The 17,733-nt window shown below is 32.0% G+C and overlaps 1 protein-coding gene across 1 annotated transcript in view; it reads right to left on the bottom strand.

The window, feature by feature from the left end:
• The window catches only part of LOC126746628 (chromodomain-helicase-DNA-binding protein Mi-2 homolog), a 175,347-nt gene that overhangs the window by 144,426 nt on the left and 13,188 nt on the right, over nt 1–17,733 (bottom strand). Inside the window, exons 4-8 of the mRNA XM_050454957.1 lie at nt 8,485–8,626; nt 8,213–8,364; nt 7,912–8,159; nt 4,232–4,441; nt 3,832–3,973 (exon numbers count right to left, since the gene is read on the bottom strand). Coding sequence (XP_050310914.1) covers nt 3,832–3,973; nt 4,232–4,441; nt 7,912–8,159; nt 8,213–8,364; nt 8,485–8,626 — 894 coding nt within the window. The remainder of the gene's footprint in view (nt 1–3,831; nt 3,974–4,231; nt 4,442–7,911; nt 8,160–8,212; nt 8,365–8,484; nt 8,627–17,733) is intronic.

The raw sequence follows: 17,733 nt of genomic DNA, 5'->3' as shown, positions 1-17,733 counted from the left end.
CCACAAATGGCGTAGTCTCCAGTCAAAATTGCCGCCACTGCTCCGTGCAGAATCCAGAATTTATAATAAATGTAAGGAGACAGTATTTGCAAAAAATTAACGTTTGGTGTGGAATACTAAGCGACAAAATTATTGGCCCTTTTTTCTTTAATGGTAATTTGAATACAATTGAATTTTTGAATTTTCTTGAGAATGAATTTTCGAACGCATTAGAAGATTTACCCTTAAGATATCAACTTAATTTGAAGTTTCAATTAGATAATGCTCGTTTAGTAAGAGACTGGTTAAATCAACATTTTGAAAACTGTTGGATAGGACGAAACAGTCCTTTCGTTGAGTGGCCACCGAGATACCCTGATTTAACGCCACTCGATTTTTTTCTCTGGGGCTTACTTAAAGAAAAAGTGTACAAATCAAGACCTCAAAATTTAGAAGATCTACAAGTCAGAATAATCCAGGTTTGTTCAGAAATTACTCCAGAGCAAGTCCGTAAAGTTATTTTAAATGTAGGCAAAAGGAATGTAAAATGCATAGAGAACAATGGTGGATTAGTAGAAATTTCAAAAATTTAGTAGAGGTTAATTTTTTATTTTTTTGTTTGTTGTTTTTATTTTATTTGCATTTATTTTTGTTAGTTTAATGTTTGTTTTTATTTGTATTTAGTTTGGAATTGTTATTTGCTTGTATTATCGTTGTTCAATTTGTTTTTTTCATGGCTATCTACACATTTTTAAATGTAAATAAATGCATAATTTCCCTTTTTATTTTTTGTTATAAAATTGTTATTACTTAATATTTTTTAGTGAAATTTGGTATAAGGCCGTTTTGGGGGATGCCGAATCCAGTGGTCTGCACAATTTTTTGCTAAAAAAATGCCTAGCATGGTTTCTTAAAATTTGGCCCTTAAAAACTGACATTAGTAGGCTTTGGAATTTGCATGGCAGAATTTTTTTTTGTTATAATGATGCAGTTTTTCTGGACCTAACATTTAAAAAAAAACCCGAGCAAAATCGCACCAAAAATAAACTTTTTATCAGGGTGACCCGAAAACAAATGGGTCACACTGTATGTTTGGAGAGTTGCATTTTTTATTGGTTGGTATTAAAAAAATGAAATTTTACAATTTTTTAAACATTTAAAAAACAATCAAATTGCGGTATTAATCAAATTTTTATATTTCATTTTATTTGCCATAGTTTTATAATGAGGCTTTTCCGCTTTTAAGAAATGTTTCTTGTTAATTTAATAAATATAGGTTATACCTACCAATCATACTTTTTCTAAAAATCTTTATCTAATAGATAATAGATAAAATCCAACATTATTATACTCTATTTCAGAAGTGTGTAGAGCAATAAAACCTCATTAGGTATGCAAAAGTGGTACCTGGTGATCCACCAATATTTTATGCCACTACCTTAGTTGGGTATTAGTTTCAATGTAAAATTCTTTCTTTTCGTTGATTGCAGGTAGTGCCACCCGGTTTTGGGTCAATTTATGAGTTTTGCCCATTGTTACCCACTGATAAACATTGAAAACGGTTCGCCAAAGGCGTGCAACTGGGACTTGTTTTTTACCTTATAATTAATGTACTTAAATGCTATTTTATTTTAGAAAGTTACTTTTGTTTAAATGGAATAATATATTTTTTTCACAAATTTATTGAACATAATATGTAGAGTAAAACAGTTGAAAATGTCACTTTTGGATCTGGCACTTTTTGAACAGTGTATAACAATTTTAAATTATAATAGATTGTAGTCTTCTTCGTCATCTGACGAACTGTCATCACCTCTTGACATTATAATTAAAGGATCGACTGTCTGATCGATGAGGTTGTCAAGATCCCACATTTTGTCCTCTTGCTTAATTACATGCTGGACTGCTTTTCGCCAATTCTCTGGTGTCGCTTCCGTAATGGCTTGATCAAACAGTAGCTTAACATCTTTCATTTTAAAAGTCGTGTTTTGTCGTGCTACAAATCCTTTTACCTGCGCCCATATCAGTTCTATAGGATTTAGTTCGCAATGATATGGCGGTAAGCGCAGTACAGTTATATTATATTTTTCGGCTATATCTTCCACGGCGTATTTCATGAAACGAGTTTTGTGTAAGTTTGCTATTGCCAGCAGTTCTTTTTTTATCAAATTTGCTTCAAACGCAATACCTTTTGCAGTCAGCCAATCGATAATTTCTTGCTTTCTCCAACTTGAAGTTGGCGTCTTCTCTATTCGCCGTGAATGATAGCTTGCGTTATCCATAACCACCACCGAATTAGCCGGAAGAAATTTTATCATTTCACCAAAATAGTCCTCGAAAACGTCTGAGTTCATGTCTTCATGGTAATCTCCTGTGCGAGTCGTTTCAAAGGTTAGCAGACCTTCTTTTAAAAATCCCTCTTCGCTTCCAATATGTGTGATTATAAGTCTTTTTCCTTTTCCCGAAGGTACTTTAATACCCGTAGACAGGCCTTCTATGAAAGCTTGGCGACCACTGGTTATATTTTTGTCTTGCCACATTTTTTGGACTATATAACCTTCGTTAATCCACGTCTCATCAAGATAAAAAACTTTCTTTTGCTCCCTGCGGTACTGCTTGATACTTCTCAAGTATTGTCGTCTCCAACAAACAATTTCGTCGCTCTCCAGTAAAAGTGCTTTGCGGTTATGCTTTTCCCAGGCAAAATCCATATTTTTTAAAGTTTTCCATAAAAGTTTTCTACTTATCAACGGAATACTGTCATCTCGGCCAAGCTCCATTCAAATTTTGTCTAGGGTGGGTATTTCCTTTTTAAAATAAAAAGAGTGAACTTTTCTTCGAATTATACATTTAGCATTTTCATCCAGGACTTTTGTAGGTCGTCCTGGCTTTTGCTTGGGAGATTCCACTTGACCTGCTACTTTTCTTTCCCGCAACAATTTGAAAATGGTGGACTTTCCAATTCCACTCATTCGAGAACATTTTTCAACAATTTCTTGCACAGTAAAACTAGGGTAATCGTGTTTTATGCAATCATGTACATTTAAAATAATAACTTTTTCACTCAGCGATAGTGGAGAATTTTTAGTACATCTTTTCGTTGGACTGAATACCTCCATTTTTTAAATATTGGGATAATAATATTGTGATTACACTACAGCGTAGCAGTGACTACTAACGTTTAAAATATGATTTAAAAGTATTTATAGTCTGTATATATTACCTGACCCCATTTTTGCATGTTACAAAGCGTTAAAAGATAGGTACCTATACAAAAGGATTAAAAGTATTTATTTAGCATTTAATCTCTTTCAAAATAAAGGCATTTAATCCGTGAAAATTAAATTCATAAATATTATAAGTACCTGCGCCTATGAACTACCACGAAATGTAGCCAAACAGAACGGAATTCCCCAGTTTATTGCTCTATACACTTCTGAAATAGAGTATAATTTATAAATTTTTCATAACAGATAATTATTTAACTTAAAAATTAAAATCAATATCCATAGTCGGGACAACACTGGCAACCCGTTTGTCATGAAAATGAACTCGAAACCATTGTTCCGAATTTTACGACCTATTGTATTTGAGACCATACAGGACTTGTCCACTTAAAATTGGTAAAAACAGCCTGGTTTATCATTTTGTTACTAGTAGAAAAATGGAAGACTCTATATTTATGCTATTTCTGCATAAATAATGAGGCACTGTGCTCTCACCAAAAAGGAACTAGAGTAGAGTATAGTTCACATTATTGACTCTTCTGTACTTACAAATGATAATTTTTGATATGTTATTAAATTTAATAGTAGGGTATTCAAAAATACATAAATATTTTAAAATCTTTACCTCATATGGTTCATCATCTTTTTGTTTAGTTTTTCTTTTCCTCTTCGATTTACCACCAATCTTGGTTTTGGCTTTCCTCCTTGGAGCAACCTCATCTCCAGCCTCTGAAGTAGCTTTTGATGATCCGGCATCATTGTTGTCACTAAGAGAAAAAACGTTTCGCATTTCGTTAAAAAAAAAATTAGTGTGCTTGAGACCACACGACTGAAGTAAAACTTCTTTATTTCATACAATGACTATGAGAGTACAAGAGAATCTCATATCTCCTTCTCAACTACCGTTCGCCTCGCCCGATCACAATTTTCGTAACGCTTTTGTAACGCATTCGCCTGCTTACTCTCCAACTCCAGCGTGCGTAAAGAAGTTTTGCTTCAAAATGAACGTTTTTTAAGAAACTTACCTTCTGGACTTCTCATCTGCGTCCTGTAGCATCTGCTCAAACTCGGCATCCGAGTCTTTATCTGAGCCAGCATTGCTTCCTTCCTCTTCTTCTGAACTACCTCGTTTTCTTTTTCCAAGTTTAATTTTTAAAGTTGGTACTTTTGAGGCCGCCTTCTTTCGACCAGGTTTTCTGCCGCGTTTTTGTTTCTTTTCTTTGAACGACGAAAGACTAAAAAAGAAACGAGCAATTTATTTTATTTGCATCATTTATACAATTAGTAAACAGTTTTTTACTTGACATTTTATTAATAATTGTGGTCATGTTTTGCCTATTTGTGTTTGTTTTATTATTTATTTATTTTAATTTGTATGTTTTGTCGCATACTCGTAAATTCCTAAGCGTTAAACATTGTATAGCTTTTATGCGTTTTTTTTTTTGTTTTTTATGTGTACAAAAAATATCGACTTTTTATTTTTATTTTTAATATACACAGCAAATTAGATTATTGTTGAAAATTAACCTAAGCATTCAATTTATTTACATTTATGTTTGTTTAATTTTAATTTGTGTTTTATAATGTACAAAGGGTATGAGTTGTGGGATAATTTATTATTTTTTTGTTTTTTTGTGCCTTTGCTAACTCTATATATTTATTAAAGAAAGGAAAGAAAGTGAAAAAGAATAAAAGAAACTTATTTTTAATGAAACCAACAAAGGAAATTTATCTCTTTTTAGCTTTGATAAAGACGAAAAATTAATATCGTCGAAACGTCGCACAGTGTTGCAACCAATGGACAAAAATGCACAAATAAAGTATTTAATTTTTAAAACATTCTTGGTGTTATGTTTAGCAAAATACCCGAGTAAGATAAGGCAAGTACCTTTAACTTTTTTTATTCAGAAATTTTTGGATAATAAAAACATTTTATACCGATAAAGATTTGTGGTTATTTTTAGAAGTTTAGTTTAAAATAAAATAGTTGTAGTGTGCACTAGTGTTTTAAAGTTAATATATTTTTAATTTGTACACTTAAGTATGAACAACATTTTCGAAGGTAAGTTATCATTTTCATGTTAAGCCTTTTGCAGATATATAATCAAAAGTGTTAAAATACCCTTTTTCTCACTTTCATCAAGATTTACAAAAAGTAGTTTAAAGTTGTTTCATAAAATTTGTAGGATCAACCCTCCAAAGTGTTTGGTTTTAAATGACACCCATCACTTTTTGCGGAATAATGCGGAATTTTTGTTTTTTAGAAAAAACCATACCTAATACAATCCTGTATGAAAAATGGCCAAGTTGCGAAAAAAATAAAAAGGCATCAGGAATAATGTAAACAATTAAAACTTATTTTGCATTAGATAATTGTTCAACTGACGTTGAAGCAAAGCTGCTAAATAGCAGCAAGCTATTTTCTGTTTCGTTAGAAAGAATGTGGAACAATTGTGGAAGACGCCGAGATGCTTTTCTTAAAAAACATTCGACATGGTTACAAAGCACTCTTCATTTACCCTATCTTCAAGCAAATATTCCAACTGAAGCAACTGACATGGAAGTGGATCCTCAACCAAGACCTAGTCGTGGAAGACCGCATGTGCCTTTTGAAGCTGCATCAAAAAGAACCAAATTGCGCAGAGTACAAGAATTGTTGACACATTATACGCCAGAAGAAATATGTTTTGCGGCAGAGAGGATTAATTCTCAACGAAAGGAAATTCCTTCAGAGGCAAAAAAATTAACACCTGAAGACGCCTTAGCACTTTACCACGACCTAAACCGTTCGGTTGAGAGATATAACATACTGCGTTCTAAGATTAATTCTTTGCATACAAACTGTTTTCCGAGCTATCGCACTCTATTTGAATGTAAAAAAACATTTTTACCCTCGCAAATTATTGTGACTGACACTTCAGCTGAAGTTAATCTTCAAGAGCTTCTAAATAAAACTGCAGAGAGTATTTTTAAAATTCAGGATATTATAATACCTTCTGACAAAAAATTTAAATTAATTTTCAAATGGGGGTTTGACGGTAGCTCGGGGCATAGTCTTTATAAGCAAAAATTTGAAGATAGTTTGTCAACAGATGAGTACATGTTTCTTGTCGCATTAGTTCCTCTTAGATTAATTGAAAATGAAAATGGAGAAAGTATATGGTCTAACCCACGTTCATCATCAACAATGTATTGTCGACCAATTGCATTTAAATTTACAAAAGAAACTTTAGATGTTGTTCGAACCGTTCATGGCGAAATTGAGTCATTAATAACTAATCTTAATAATTAACATCTTTTTATTTTAGAAAAAAATGTAAATGTTTCTTACGAAATGTTATTCACTATGTTAGACGGTAGTGTGCATTATTTGTGGAGCCACACCAAGGCAAATGAACCAGGGACTCAGTACTTCAAAGAACACCAAATGCTGAAAACTATCGCTTTGGCCTATCGACACTTCAATTGCTGGATTCGGTTTTTTTGAGTGTATTGCACATCGCCTATCGCTTATAATTAAAAACGTGGCAAGTAAAAGGAGGTGAAAGGACATTTTTGAAAATACAAAAAAAAAATCAATTAAATTTTATAGACAAATTGGGATCAATTGTCGATAAGCCAAAGCTCGGGTATGGTTCCACAAATGATGGAAATACTGCCAGGACATTTTTTTAAAACGTAGAAATTAGCTCTGAAATAACAGGTATCGACTCAATTCTAATTAAAAACTTTCAATTAATTTTAAGAGTACTTTCTTCAGGTTCTAAGATTAACGTACCTAAATTTCAGTCCTTACTTGATTGATACTAGAAGCATTAATTTAAATTTTTATGAATGGTACTACATGCCTAGTACTGTTCATAAAATTTTAAGGCACGGTTGCATAATTATTAGCTTTTTTGAACTCCCTGTAGGGCAGCTGGCAGAAGATGCTCTCGAAGCCAGACACAAAGAATTTAGAAAAATTCGTTTACATCACACACGAAAAGTATCGAGAATTCAAAGCAATACAGACCTCATTAGAACCCTTTTGATAACTTCCGACCCTAGCTTGGCATATCTTAGAAATCTGTCAAAAAAACAAAACAAACCCATAACGTGGGATATGGATATTGTAGAATATTTAAATGACCATATAAAAACAGATTCGTTACTTTTAGAAAATGATAATGTACCCGAAGATGTTTAGTGTTGTAAATAACTTCTTTTTTTTACCCTGTATAAAGACACCAATTTCTATTCAAACTATGTATAATTTGATAGGTTGATGGTAAAAGTATTCATATATAAATAAAACCAAAAAATTGGTTACTTTAACTTTTAATTAGATAATGATTTTTGTCTTGATGTGTTTCACCCTGTATAAAGACATCAATTCCTATTCAAACTATAATTTGATAGGTTGTTGGTAAAAGTGTCCATGTATAAATAAAACCAAAAAAAATGGTTACTTTAACTTATAGTTGAATAATGATTTTTGTCCTGATTTGTCTCACCAATGCACTTTTTTGTTTAAAATATGTATAAATAAAAATTTAAAAGTGGTTAGTTTAACTTTTATCTAGTGATAATGATTTTTGTCCTGATTTCCCTATAAGTTGCAATACTGTGCGTCGGCCAATTAAAAACTTAAGGTTTGATTTGTTGTCCCTAATTCCACTACCTAAATTTTCACCTTGATTAAAGTATTATAAAATAAACTTGCCTTCTATCATCTTCTTCATCGTCATCGTCCTCATCAAAATCTTCAGCTTCAGCTTCAACAATTTTTGAGGCCGCCTCTTTGGATGCCCTTGAAGCCCTCGCCGGTTTTTGGAAATTCTCTTCGTTGGCAGGCGTCGAGGTTGAAGTTGACGATTCTTGGTTATCTGAATCGGCTTTGAGATGGGGGTTGATATTGGAGAACTCACGCCATTTAGCGGCTACTAGCATCATTAATTTCGACATCGGAACCTGCAACATATAGTGTAAAAAAAGGAAATTTATAACTGTAAGATTAAGTTTACCTTAGGATTTTCTTTTGTCAGTAAAGGTCTAACATGCTGCTGAAATAGCTTATAAGATGTTAAATTTTGCATGTCTTGCTCACTATACTCTATCTCAACATCGGAAAGGCCGAAGCTGGAGCAGACCTCTTCTATGGTGGGCATACCGCTGCCTATAGATAAAAGTTAAAAGATTTTGTTTGTGAGTAGTAAAATATATGAAAGATAAATGTTTATTTTTTATCTAAATGTGTTCTTAATTATTTTATTATTTTAGTTCATAACAAAGGTACCTCCTGAACTCATTGTTTCTCCAGAGGGGGTGGATGGAGTTGAAGAAGTGTGTTTAGATGATTTCGGTTTGCGCCCAGTTCTTTTACCGCCACTATAATCTGAATCTCCTCCATTTTCATCCTCTCCAGCAAAATCACTTTCCTATTTAAAAACAAATTATTTTTTTAATGCTGGATGTTGGAGTGTTTTATTACATGAAACGACAATTTAATCAACTTTATTTACATAGTATACAGTCATGCACAAAAGTATGGAAATATTTTCTTTTCGTCTATATCTGTAATAATTATTTATCAATAACAGATTTTAGGTCAAAATATAAACCAACCCTATTAAATAAATTAACTAAATAAAGTGAACTATCTTACATATCTTAAAGTGAACTTGTTAACTATCTTAATAATAACCGCATAATCAGTGACTTTCAATCTGCCTTAAGAGAAACGTTTAACTGCGAAACTGCTGTTCAGGGTGTGTTGGCTGATTGGAAAAAAATATAGACTGTAATTTAGCTACTGGTGCGATTTTCCTGGATTTAAGAAGAGGATTTGAAACCATCAATAGAAAAAGATTAATAACAAAATTAAAAAGTATAGGTTTAAAGGGGGGTTGTCTTGAAGTGATTTAGTATGTATTTAGAAGATAGAAAACATGTATTAAAAATTAATTATGTTTTATCAGAACCGTTAATAAATAAATATGGCGTTCCACATGGTAGTGTATTAGGACCATCGCTATTTGTAATATATATTAATGATTTAATAGATTTTGTTAAAGAATGCACAACTTATCCTTTTGCAGATGATGCTTTATTTTATTTTACTACATTAAACACACATGAGCTTCAAGTTAAATTAAATAATATTTTAAAGTCAGTAACTTAAATGATCTAATGGTTAACATCTCTAAAACAAAATATTAGATAATAGCAAAGGATTTTTTTACAGACACTTACCAGCACAGTTAAATATAAAAATAGGGGAACATTCGATAAAATGTGTAACAAAAATTAAATACTTAGGCATATGGATAGATCGGGACTTACATTTTAAAGGTTATGCAGTTGTGGTCATTAAGAAGATTTCATATAAGATTTATTACTTAACTAGTTGTTCACCTTACTTAAGCTTATGGAAAAAAAACTATTTACAATGTATTTATCCTGCCTCACTTTAATTATTGTTCTGGTGTATTATTTTTATTAAAACAAAATGAGTTGTCTCGACTTCAAAAGTTGCAAAATAGGGCCATGCGTATAATATAAGGTAAACCAAGATTGACCCCAATAAAAGATATGTTGTCTGAAAGTATGGTCATGTCATGCTCCACAGTATTTGTTGAGTAAAGTCACATTCTCTGCCGAAATACATGATCATAACACGCGATCGAGAAGTAATTTTTATATACCTAGAGTTTCTCAAGAACGTGCGCTCAAGTTGCATTATTTTTTAATGGTCTAGTCAAATACAATATGTTGCCAATAGAAATCAAAACAATCGAAAGTATAAAGTTTTTTAAAATGATTTGTAAACATCATTTAATCATAAATTTAGTATAATAAAGTACTCATTTCTAATTTTCATCAAATTGTCTAGTTTGTGTCTCGTTTTTTGTTTGTATAATATACATATGTTTGTGGTAATTATATAGTGTTTGTTAGTTATTCAATCCTTTTTTTTTAAATTTAATGTGGTAATTATTAAGTAACCTTGTTGTATAACTTGTATTAGTTTTTGACTAAATAAACGATATAAACAAACAAAACTAACATGGAACTCATTTTGTCTTGAATTTTTAATTAAATTTTGCGTTATTATTGCTAGTACTATACTAGTATGTTGAACCCACTCTTGTATTTTTTTTATTAATTTTTAATTTGTTAGTAATATATCAATTTATGTTCCTATTTTATATTATAAGAAGCTTTGTCAACCAATACCATGTATTTATGATAATAAAGCATGTTTTGAATTTGAAAAAATAAATAAATAAACTCTTATTCGAGAAATAAAAATACTAATTAAAACAATGGGACCTTATGAAATAAAAAAACCACTCTGTGGACAAATGTATAGAAAGACTACAAAAATGTTTACATTTACACAACTTAAAACTGTAAAATTCAATATTTTGTCGAAAAACCATTTGGCTTAATAACTTTCATACATCTTGACAGGGTGAGGTTAATATTTTCAAAGCTTCTCTACAATCATCCCTGAAACCCAAGCCTGCCAATGTTCAAATTGTTTTTCTCTGTATCCCAAATGCTCTAGTTTAAGAGGAGAGTGCCTCCAAACCAGGATACTGTAACTTAAAACTGAGTGGAGTATGGCATGATAGGATATTAGTAAAACCTGGTCTGATATACATTGAGACAAATTTCTAAGATCAAACAAAGCCTTACTCAGCTTTGTCTGTGGTGGTGCAGTCCCTGAGGGAGAAGATAGCTTTTTCAGTTTTATTCACATTCATCACTAACTTCAGTTTGTATCAAACCAGCTTTTTACCCTCCACTGCACGTCGCCCAATCTCCAAACTGCCTGGGCAACAAATCCCGCCGACAGGGAAACTGAGGTGTCATCCGCAAAGAGAGTGTAGTTTTCTTCATTAGAATTAGGAGGAAGATCATTAATATACAGGGTGATTGGTGATTGATGGTTGATTATTATTATTATTATTAAGCCTTTATTTCCAACAGGCAACTTGCCTAATAACAGGAAACAGTTGCAAAACAATGAAAAATATAGTTAAATACAAAAAAAAACAAACCAAAAAGAATGAAAAGAAAAGAAAAAAAGTAAAGTAAAGTAAAGTAAAGTCACAATCTCAAAAGTTATCCAAAAAATTAGAATAAATAACTATTAATATGATATAAAAACCCAATTATAAAAGTTTAACAAGATAATCACATATTCAACAAAATTAAATTAAATTATCTGCAATATACCTACTAACTATAACTTAAAACACATGGGTCTTAATCTCAAGAGTAATGATCCACCAAGATATTGACAATTTCATGAACAGGAGAGAAATTTATATCGCACATGTGACAGATCCGATTAAATATAGCGCATACTGTATATAGTGGCGATTTCAACGGGATGTTAGTATGAGGCCTTGGCAGAAAGAATGTTAGGGAATGTCTAGCATTAAGCCTAGGCACCATGAAACGTACACCAGAAAGAAATACAGGACTATCAATGAATCCATTCAGTAACCCATTCAGGAATTTTACAGAGAAGATCATTCTTCTGAGATGTAATGGATGTAGATTGAAGCGTTCCAATAGTTGCCGATGATCAAACCCTCTAACTGGATATATGCCATCCTGCCTGAAGGCCAAAAACTTAGCAAATCTACGCTGAACAGATTTAAGGAGACCAACATGATTCTGATAGAGCGGGTTCCATATAATGCAGCCAAACTCCAGTTTTGATCTCACAAAGCAACAGAAAAGCAGTCTTAATGTAGATTCCAAAGTAAAACTCTGAGAATTTCTAATTATGAACCCATGCCTTCTTAGGGCTGACTTGACTATGTTGTTGAAGTGTGGAACAAATGTAAATTCAGAGTCAAAGGTGATACCAAGATCAGTAATTTGCTCTAATCCACCTAAAATAGTATCATTAATAAAGTAATCAAAATTTAAGGGTGTTTTTGATCTAGAGTAACTGATCACACTACATTTAGCCGCATTCAAGCCTAACCTGTTAACAGCGCACCATACCTCCAATGTATTTAGACAGTACTGAAGAAAAACACAATCCTCCAAACCATATACATTTAAATATAGCTTCAAATCATCGGCAAAAGCCTATGACAAATGAGTGACTCGATCAAGTCGTTTATAAAAAAACTAAACAGGAGCGGACCCAGGTTCGAGCGCTGTGGTACACCCGACGTTACGTTAAAAAGTTTCGATTTAAAGCCCTCATATTCAGCATATTGAAATCTACCAATCAAGTAGGAATGAAATAAATTAAATAATCTCCCTGAAAAACCATACCGAGTTAATTTATGCAGCAATATATAGTGATCTATCCGATCAAAGGCTTTTTGGAAGTCGGTATAAATAGCATCGACTTGAGTATTAACATCAAGTGATTCACAGATGTGGCTAGACAGACAGGATAAGTTAGTAACACAAGATCGCCCGCTAAAAAATCCATGCTGGTCTACAGAGATGAGTTCTTTTGCGTGACTAAATAGCGACCGATTTAGGATAATTTCGAAAATTTTTGAGAAGTTACAGAGTAATGAGATTGGCCTGTAGTTCTTCATTTGATTAGAGTCCCCAGCTTTTAAAATAGGTATTATTTTAGCAGTCTTCCAAATTTCAGGAATCTGTTCTGTTGACAGTATTAAGTTGAAAATGTAGGTCAGCGGATCAGCCAGGACACCAATGCAATCTTTAACCAAGAAGCTAGGCACACCGTCTACACCAGATGTTAACTTATTTTTGAGTTTTTTACTAGCCAAAATAATCTTCATCATTATCAGACGTCGACGAATTGCGTATTCGTAGTTTGATAAGGCGTCTAAGAGAATGGTATTTATTTTGAAAGAATGGAGAATTGTAAATTTTAAAGTCCTTGAAAGCCTTTTCTTTGCTATAAATGTTAATCAATTGTCGAGAATAATAATTTGGAAATCTTCTTTTACATTGCTGCTTAAGAGGAATGTGTGCGGCAAATATGCTATTCAATATATCATATAGGGCTCAACATGCATCATTAACGTTAGAGGATAAATACACAGTAGACCAGTCAGCTTCAAGGATCGAGTCATAAAGGAGATGGAAGTTGGCCTTTCTAAAGTTAAAAAAATGAGATAAGTTTTTATTAAGCTGAAAATAATGGACATGTTGGCCTGAGACAGTAAAATCAATCTCCAGTGCGGGGTGATGCAAATCCTCCAAGACAAAAGGCACGTCACTACGAGAAACAGTATAGGTGAAGTTAGATAAAACAAGATCCAATAGTCTGTTATTATAGTTTAGGATGTGGTTACACTGAACAAGATTAAATGTGTTAGCAAAATTATTCACAGCAATAGACTTTTGACTAACATGATTACCTGTAGGTGACTTAATAGAGAAATCAGACACGTTAAAATCGCCTACTATTATTACATTATGGTTATCATTTGATGGTACCTTAGACGTTTAGGGAGAACGGAAAACAGATTTTTTTTGAAAATTTGGAATCATGGATTTCAGCTAGTGATCTAACGATTAAAATATTTTTAAAGATGCAGTGTTGCCGCTTATACAAAAAATTAGTAGCAACTTTGGTATTTTTAATGAAACACCCTGTATATTATTTTATTTTCTGATCCGCTATCACTTTATGATTGTTTTTGTATAAGATGTTCCTATACCTATTTGTAGTGGTTTTCAAGAAATTAATTATTTTCTTTGTTTAAATTTAATTTTTTTAAATAGTTTTGGGAAGGGAAATTTTATTGGAGAATTTTTGTTTAGTTGTAGATTATGGTTAGTTATATTTTATATTATTACTAAAATTTTGTGATTTCTCAGCATACACAAACAGATGTTACAACATCTAGGTGTATGTTAAAAACAATGACTGTTAACTATTATTATTGAATATAATTAAGTTAAAAATTGTTATAATATAACCAAAATGATTAATAAATTTGAATTTGAATTTGAATTTGAATTTGTTTTTTGACCAAAACATACATACCTCCAAATAAATTTTTATTACTACGGCACTGGAACGCGCAGAAAATTGAAATTTTGAGCTGATTTACAGATGTATTGTACATTAGTTTTCACTGTAAAAATTTGTTCTACATTATACAGGGTTGGTCAAAATTAGTGATTCTACCGCTAGATACAAAAATTGTGAAAAATGCATCTTTTTTAAATGGAACACCTCATATATTATAACATATTCTAAAAGGAAATTGAAATCCCTTTTTAACGAGGTATCATGTTCCTATATTTAAGTAGTTCGGTTTCTGAAATAAAAGCAAGTTTCTGTAAAAATCAGAATATTTTGACATATTTGCTTTAGGTGGTCATGAAACGTCATGACGAAACAATGCTATGCTATTGACGTTTTACAGTTACATTTAGTCGATCAATAATAGTAATACATGTGGGCGTCTCTTTAAAATAGTTACCTAAAATTAATTGAAATGGAAGGAAATAGTTATTCAAATGAAGTTTTGATGAATCTATTTATTATTCATGGACAATGTGACAAAATTGTAGCAAGAACATGACGAAAGTTCAACGAAATGTACTCTAATTTACAAAAAATTGATAAAAGAAAATTTAATTAGTTATCCTAATATTATAAGTAATTTGCTATAAATTTTTCTTCAATCTTTTGAAAACTTTTCTTCATCTGCCCATATTTTTTTTAGAAAGAATCCTCTTGTGTGCGTGTCAGAGGTGTCAAACAATATCGAACGCGACGTTGGCATCATCCAGTTTCAGCTAATGTACTTTTAAAAATTTAAAGGGATGCATATTATTGTCATCCAGAATTTTTTGCACAGAATAATAAGTTAGGCCTAAATCATCTGATGCGGCCTGGATATACTCAATGAGAAGGTTGTGGATATGCGTGAAAGTAGGCTAAAACATTCACGATGTTGTCCTCATCAGACGTTGACGAGGCTTGGGTAAACTTCATTTTTAACTTTTGAACCAAATTGTATAAAATTATTTTGTATTCGCACAAATTTTCTTTTATCCATTTTTGTAAATTAGAGTACATTTCGTTGAACTTTCGTTATGTCCTTGCTACAATTTTGTCACATTACCCATAAATAATAAATAGATTCATCAAAACTTCATTTGAATAACTATTTCTTTCCGTTTCAATTAATTTTTAGGTAACTATTTTAAAGAAACACCTGCGTGTATTACTATTATTGATCAACTATATGTAACTGTCAAACGTTAATAGCATAGCATTATTTTGTCATGACCTTTCATGGCCACCTAAAGCAAATATGTGAAAATATTCAGATTTTTACAGAAACTTGCTTTTATTTCAGAAACCGAATTACTTAGATATAGGAACAAGATACTTTATTAGAAAGGGATTTCAATTTGCTTTTGAAACATGTTATAATATACAGGGTGTTCTATTTTTTTTTAAATGCATTTTTTACAATTTTTGTATCTAGCGGTAGAATCACTAATTTTGACCAGCCCTGTTAAATGTAAAACAAATTTTTACAGTGAAGACTAATGTACAATACTTCCGTGAATTACACTTATAATTTTAATTTTCTGCGCGTTCCAGTGCCGTCGTAATAAAAATTTATTTAGAGCTGTTTTGGTCAAAAAATAAAGAAAATAATTAATTGAAAACCTCCTGCATGTAAAAAACAATCTGAGGAAGTTTAGGGTGCACCTTGGGGTCCAGAGTTATAACACTCTGCAAAAAAATTTCCTCATCACCACCTACCACAGGTTGAAAAGATGTCAAAATGGGCCAGGCTATCTGTGCATTAAAGTATATAACAGTCTTCCCAATGATATCATATAATATTATATTAGGTGTAAAGCTTTACTTATGTTCATCTATTTTTTTTTTGTATTTTATTGATAAGTGTAAACACTGTATGTATAATGACATGAATAAATTGAGATTGAGATAAGCTGTAAACAAAAAAGGCAGATAGGAAAGGAATATCTACAGCCCAAAATAAAAGCATGCAATAAAACTGAAGACTTTAGCAAGTATATTAAATAAATACAGTATATTTTTGTTAAATACAAGGTCTGCTGAAAAGGTGATTGAGTTAAAAATATTTCCATACTTTTGTCCAAGACTGTATGTTAGAGAAAGAAAACAAGGTTATACAGGGTGTCCCGTAATTAATTGGACATAGGTGAATGTAGGATACCTGACAAGAAACTTAACCGTTTGAGCTCAATATCGCTTAGCAAAATGTTATTGGTTTTCGTTCTACAGGGTGTTAAAACTAATTTTTTACCAAACATTTATTGAAATATTTTGGAATCCACTGGACAGATTAACCTAAAATTTGGTGTACTCTTATTATTTGGGATGAGGAACACGAATATGATATCTATTTTGCCATTGCCAGTAGATGGCGCCACATACAACAACATTGAGTGATTAAAAAGGTCCTAACTTTTTTGACCTCCCTGTACGTACATTTGCGAGTGAAAATAATAAAACAGCTTTTAATTCTAGTCAAAAAAGGTATACTTCTTTGATCTCCAAAAAGTAGACTGTTTTCGAAATAAACGCACTTTTTTATTAGTTTGCGTATGAACACTTAATCTATAATTTAATTAACAACGATAAAATTAGAAAAGGCTGTTGATTATAATAATTATTCAAAATGTTCACCATCCACTAGGACACATTGTCTAATTCTTTTATTTAAATTTTGCCTGACTCCAAACAACTATTCTTCTTGGGCCCTGATGGTATTGACTCTTTCCAGAATCTTTTGCCACAATTCCTGACGATTATTTATTTTATTTTTATACACAAGTGATTTCAAGTAGCCCCAGAAATAAAAATCTGAGGGATTAAGATCGGGACTACGCGCAGGCCACGGATATTTATTACCTCTAGCAATCCATTTATGAGGATAAATTTCGTCCAAGTAATTTCTGACTTGCAGTTAATAATGTGCCGGTGCACCATCGTGCATATACCAACTATCACGTCTTAAATTTAGGGGCATCTTCTAGAAGAATGGGTAGATCATTCCTCAAGAAATTTAGATAACGTTCTCGATTAAGCTTAGCTGGCAATTCAAAAGGTCCCACAATACAATCCCCAAAGATACCCCACCAAATATTTATTGAAAACTCATGTTGAAAATGGTGTTCTTGGAAAGCATGAGGGTTTTCCATCGAATAGATATGATTGTTACGCCAATTAAGAACACCTCTCCTTGTGAACGTGGCTTCATCCGTAAATAAAATTTTATTACAAAAAAATGGATCATTCAATTGGCGCTCTCTTAAAAATTGACTGAATTGGAGTCTTGCAGGAAAGTCTTGAGGAAGAAGATTTTGAACTGGAGTAAAATGATACGGATACAGTTTTTCTTGGCGTATAATTTTGGACACCGAAGATTTCCCTACATCAGTGGCTGCCTCAATACGTCTTGTGCTGGTTTCAGAATTTTCGATAACATGAACCAAAATTTCATCTTCCATATCTGCTCCAATTATCCTTGGTCTTCCCGCATTTACGTTTTTTGAACGAAATGAG

This window comes from Anthonomus grandis, chromosome 17 (genome assembly GCF_022605725.1).
Source record: "Anthonomus grandis grandis chromosome 17, icAntGran1.3, whole genome shotgun sequence".
In the NCBI taxonomy this organism is placed as follows: Eukaryota; Metazoa; Arthropoda; class Insecta; order Coleoptera; family Curculionidae; genus Anthonomus; species Anthonomus grandis.
The sequence above is the reverse complement of the archived record's forward strand: the minus strand, read 5'-3'. Positions and strand labels throughout refer to the sequence as shown.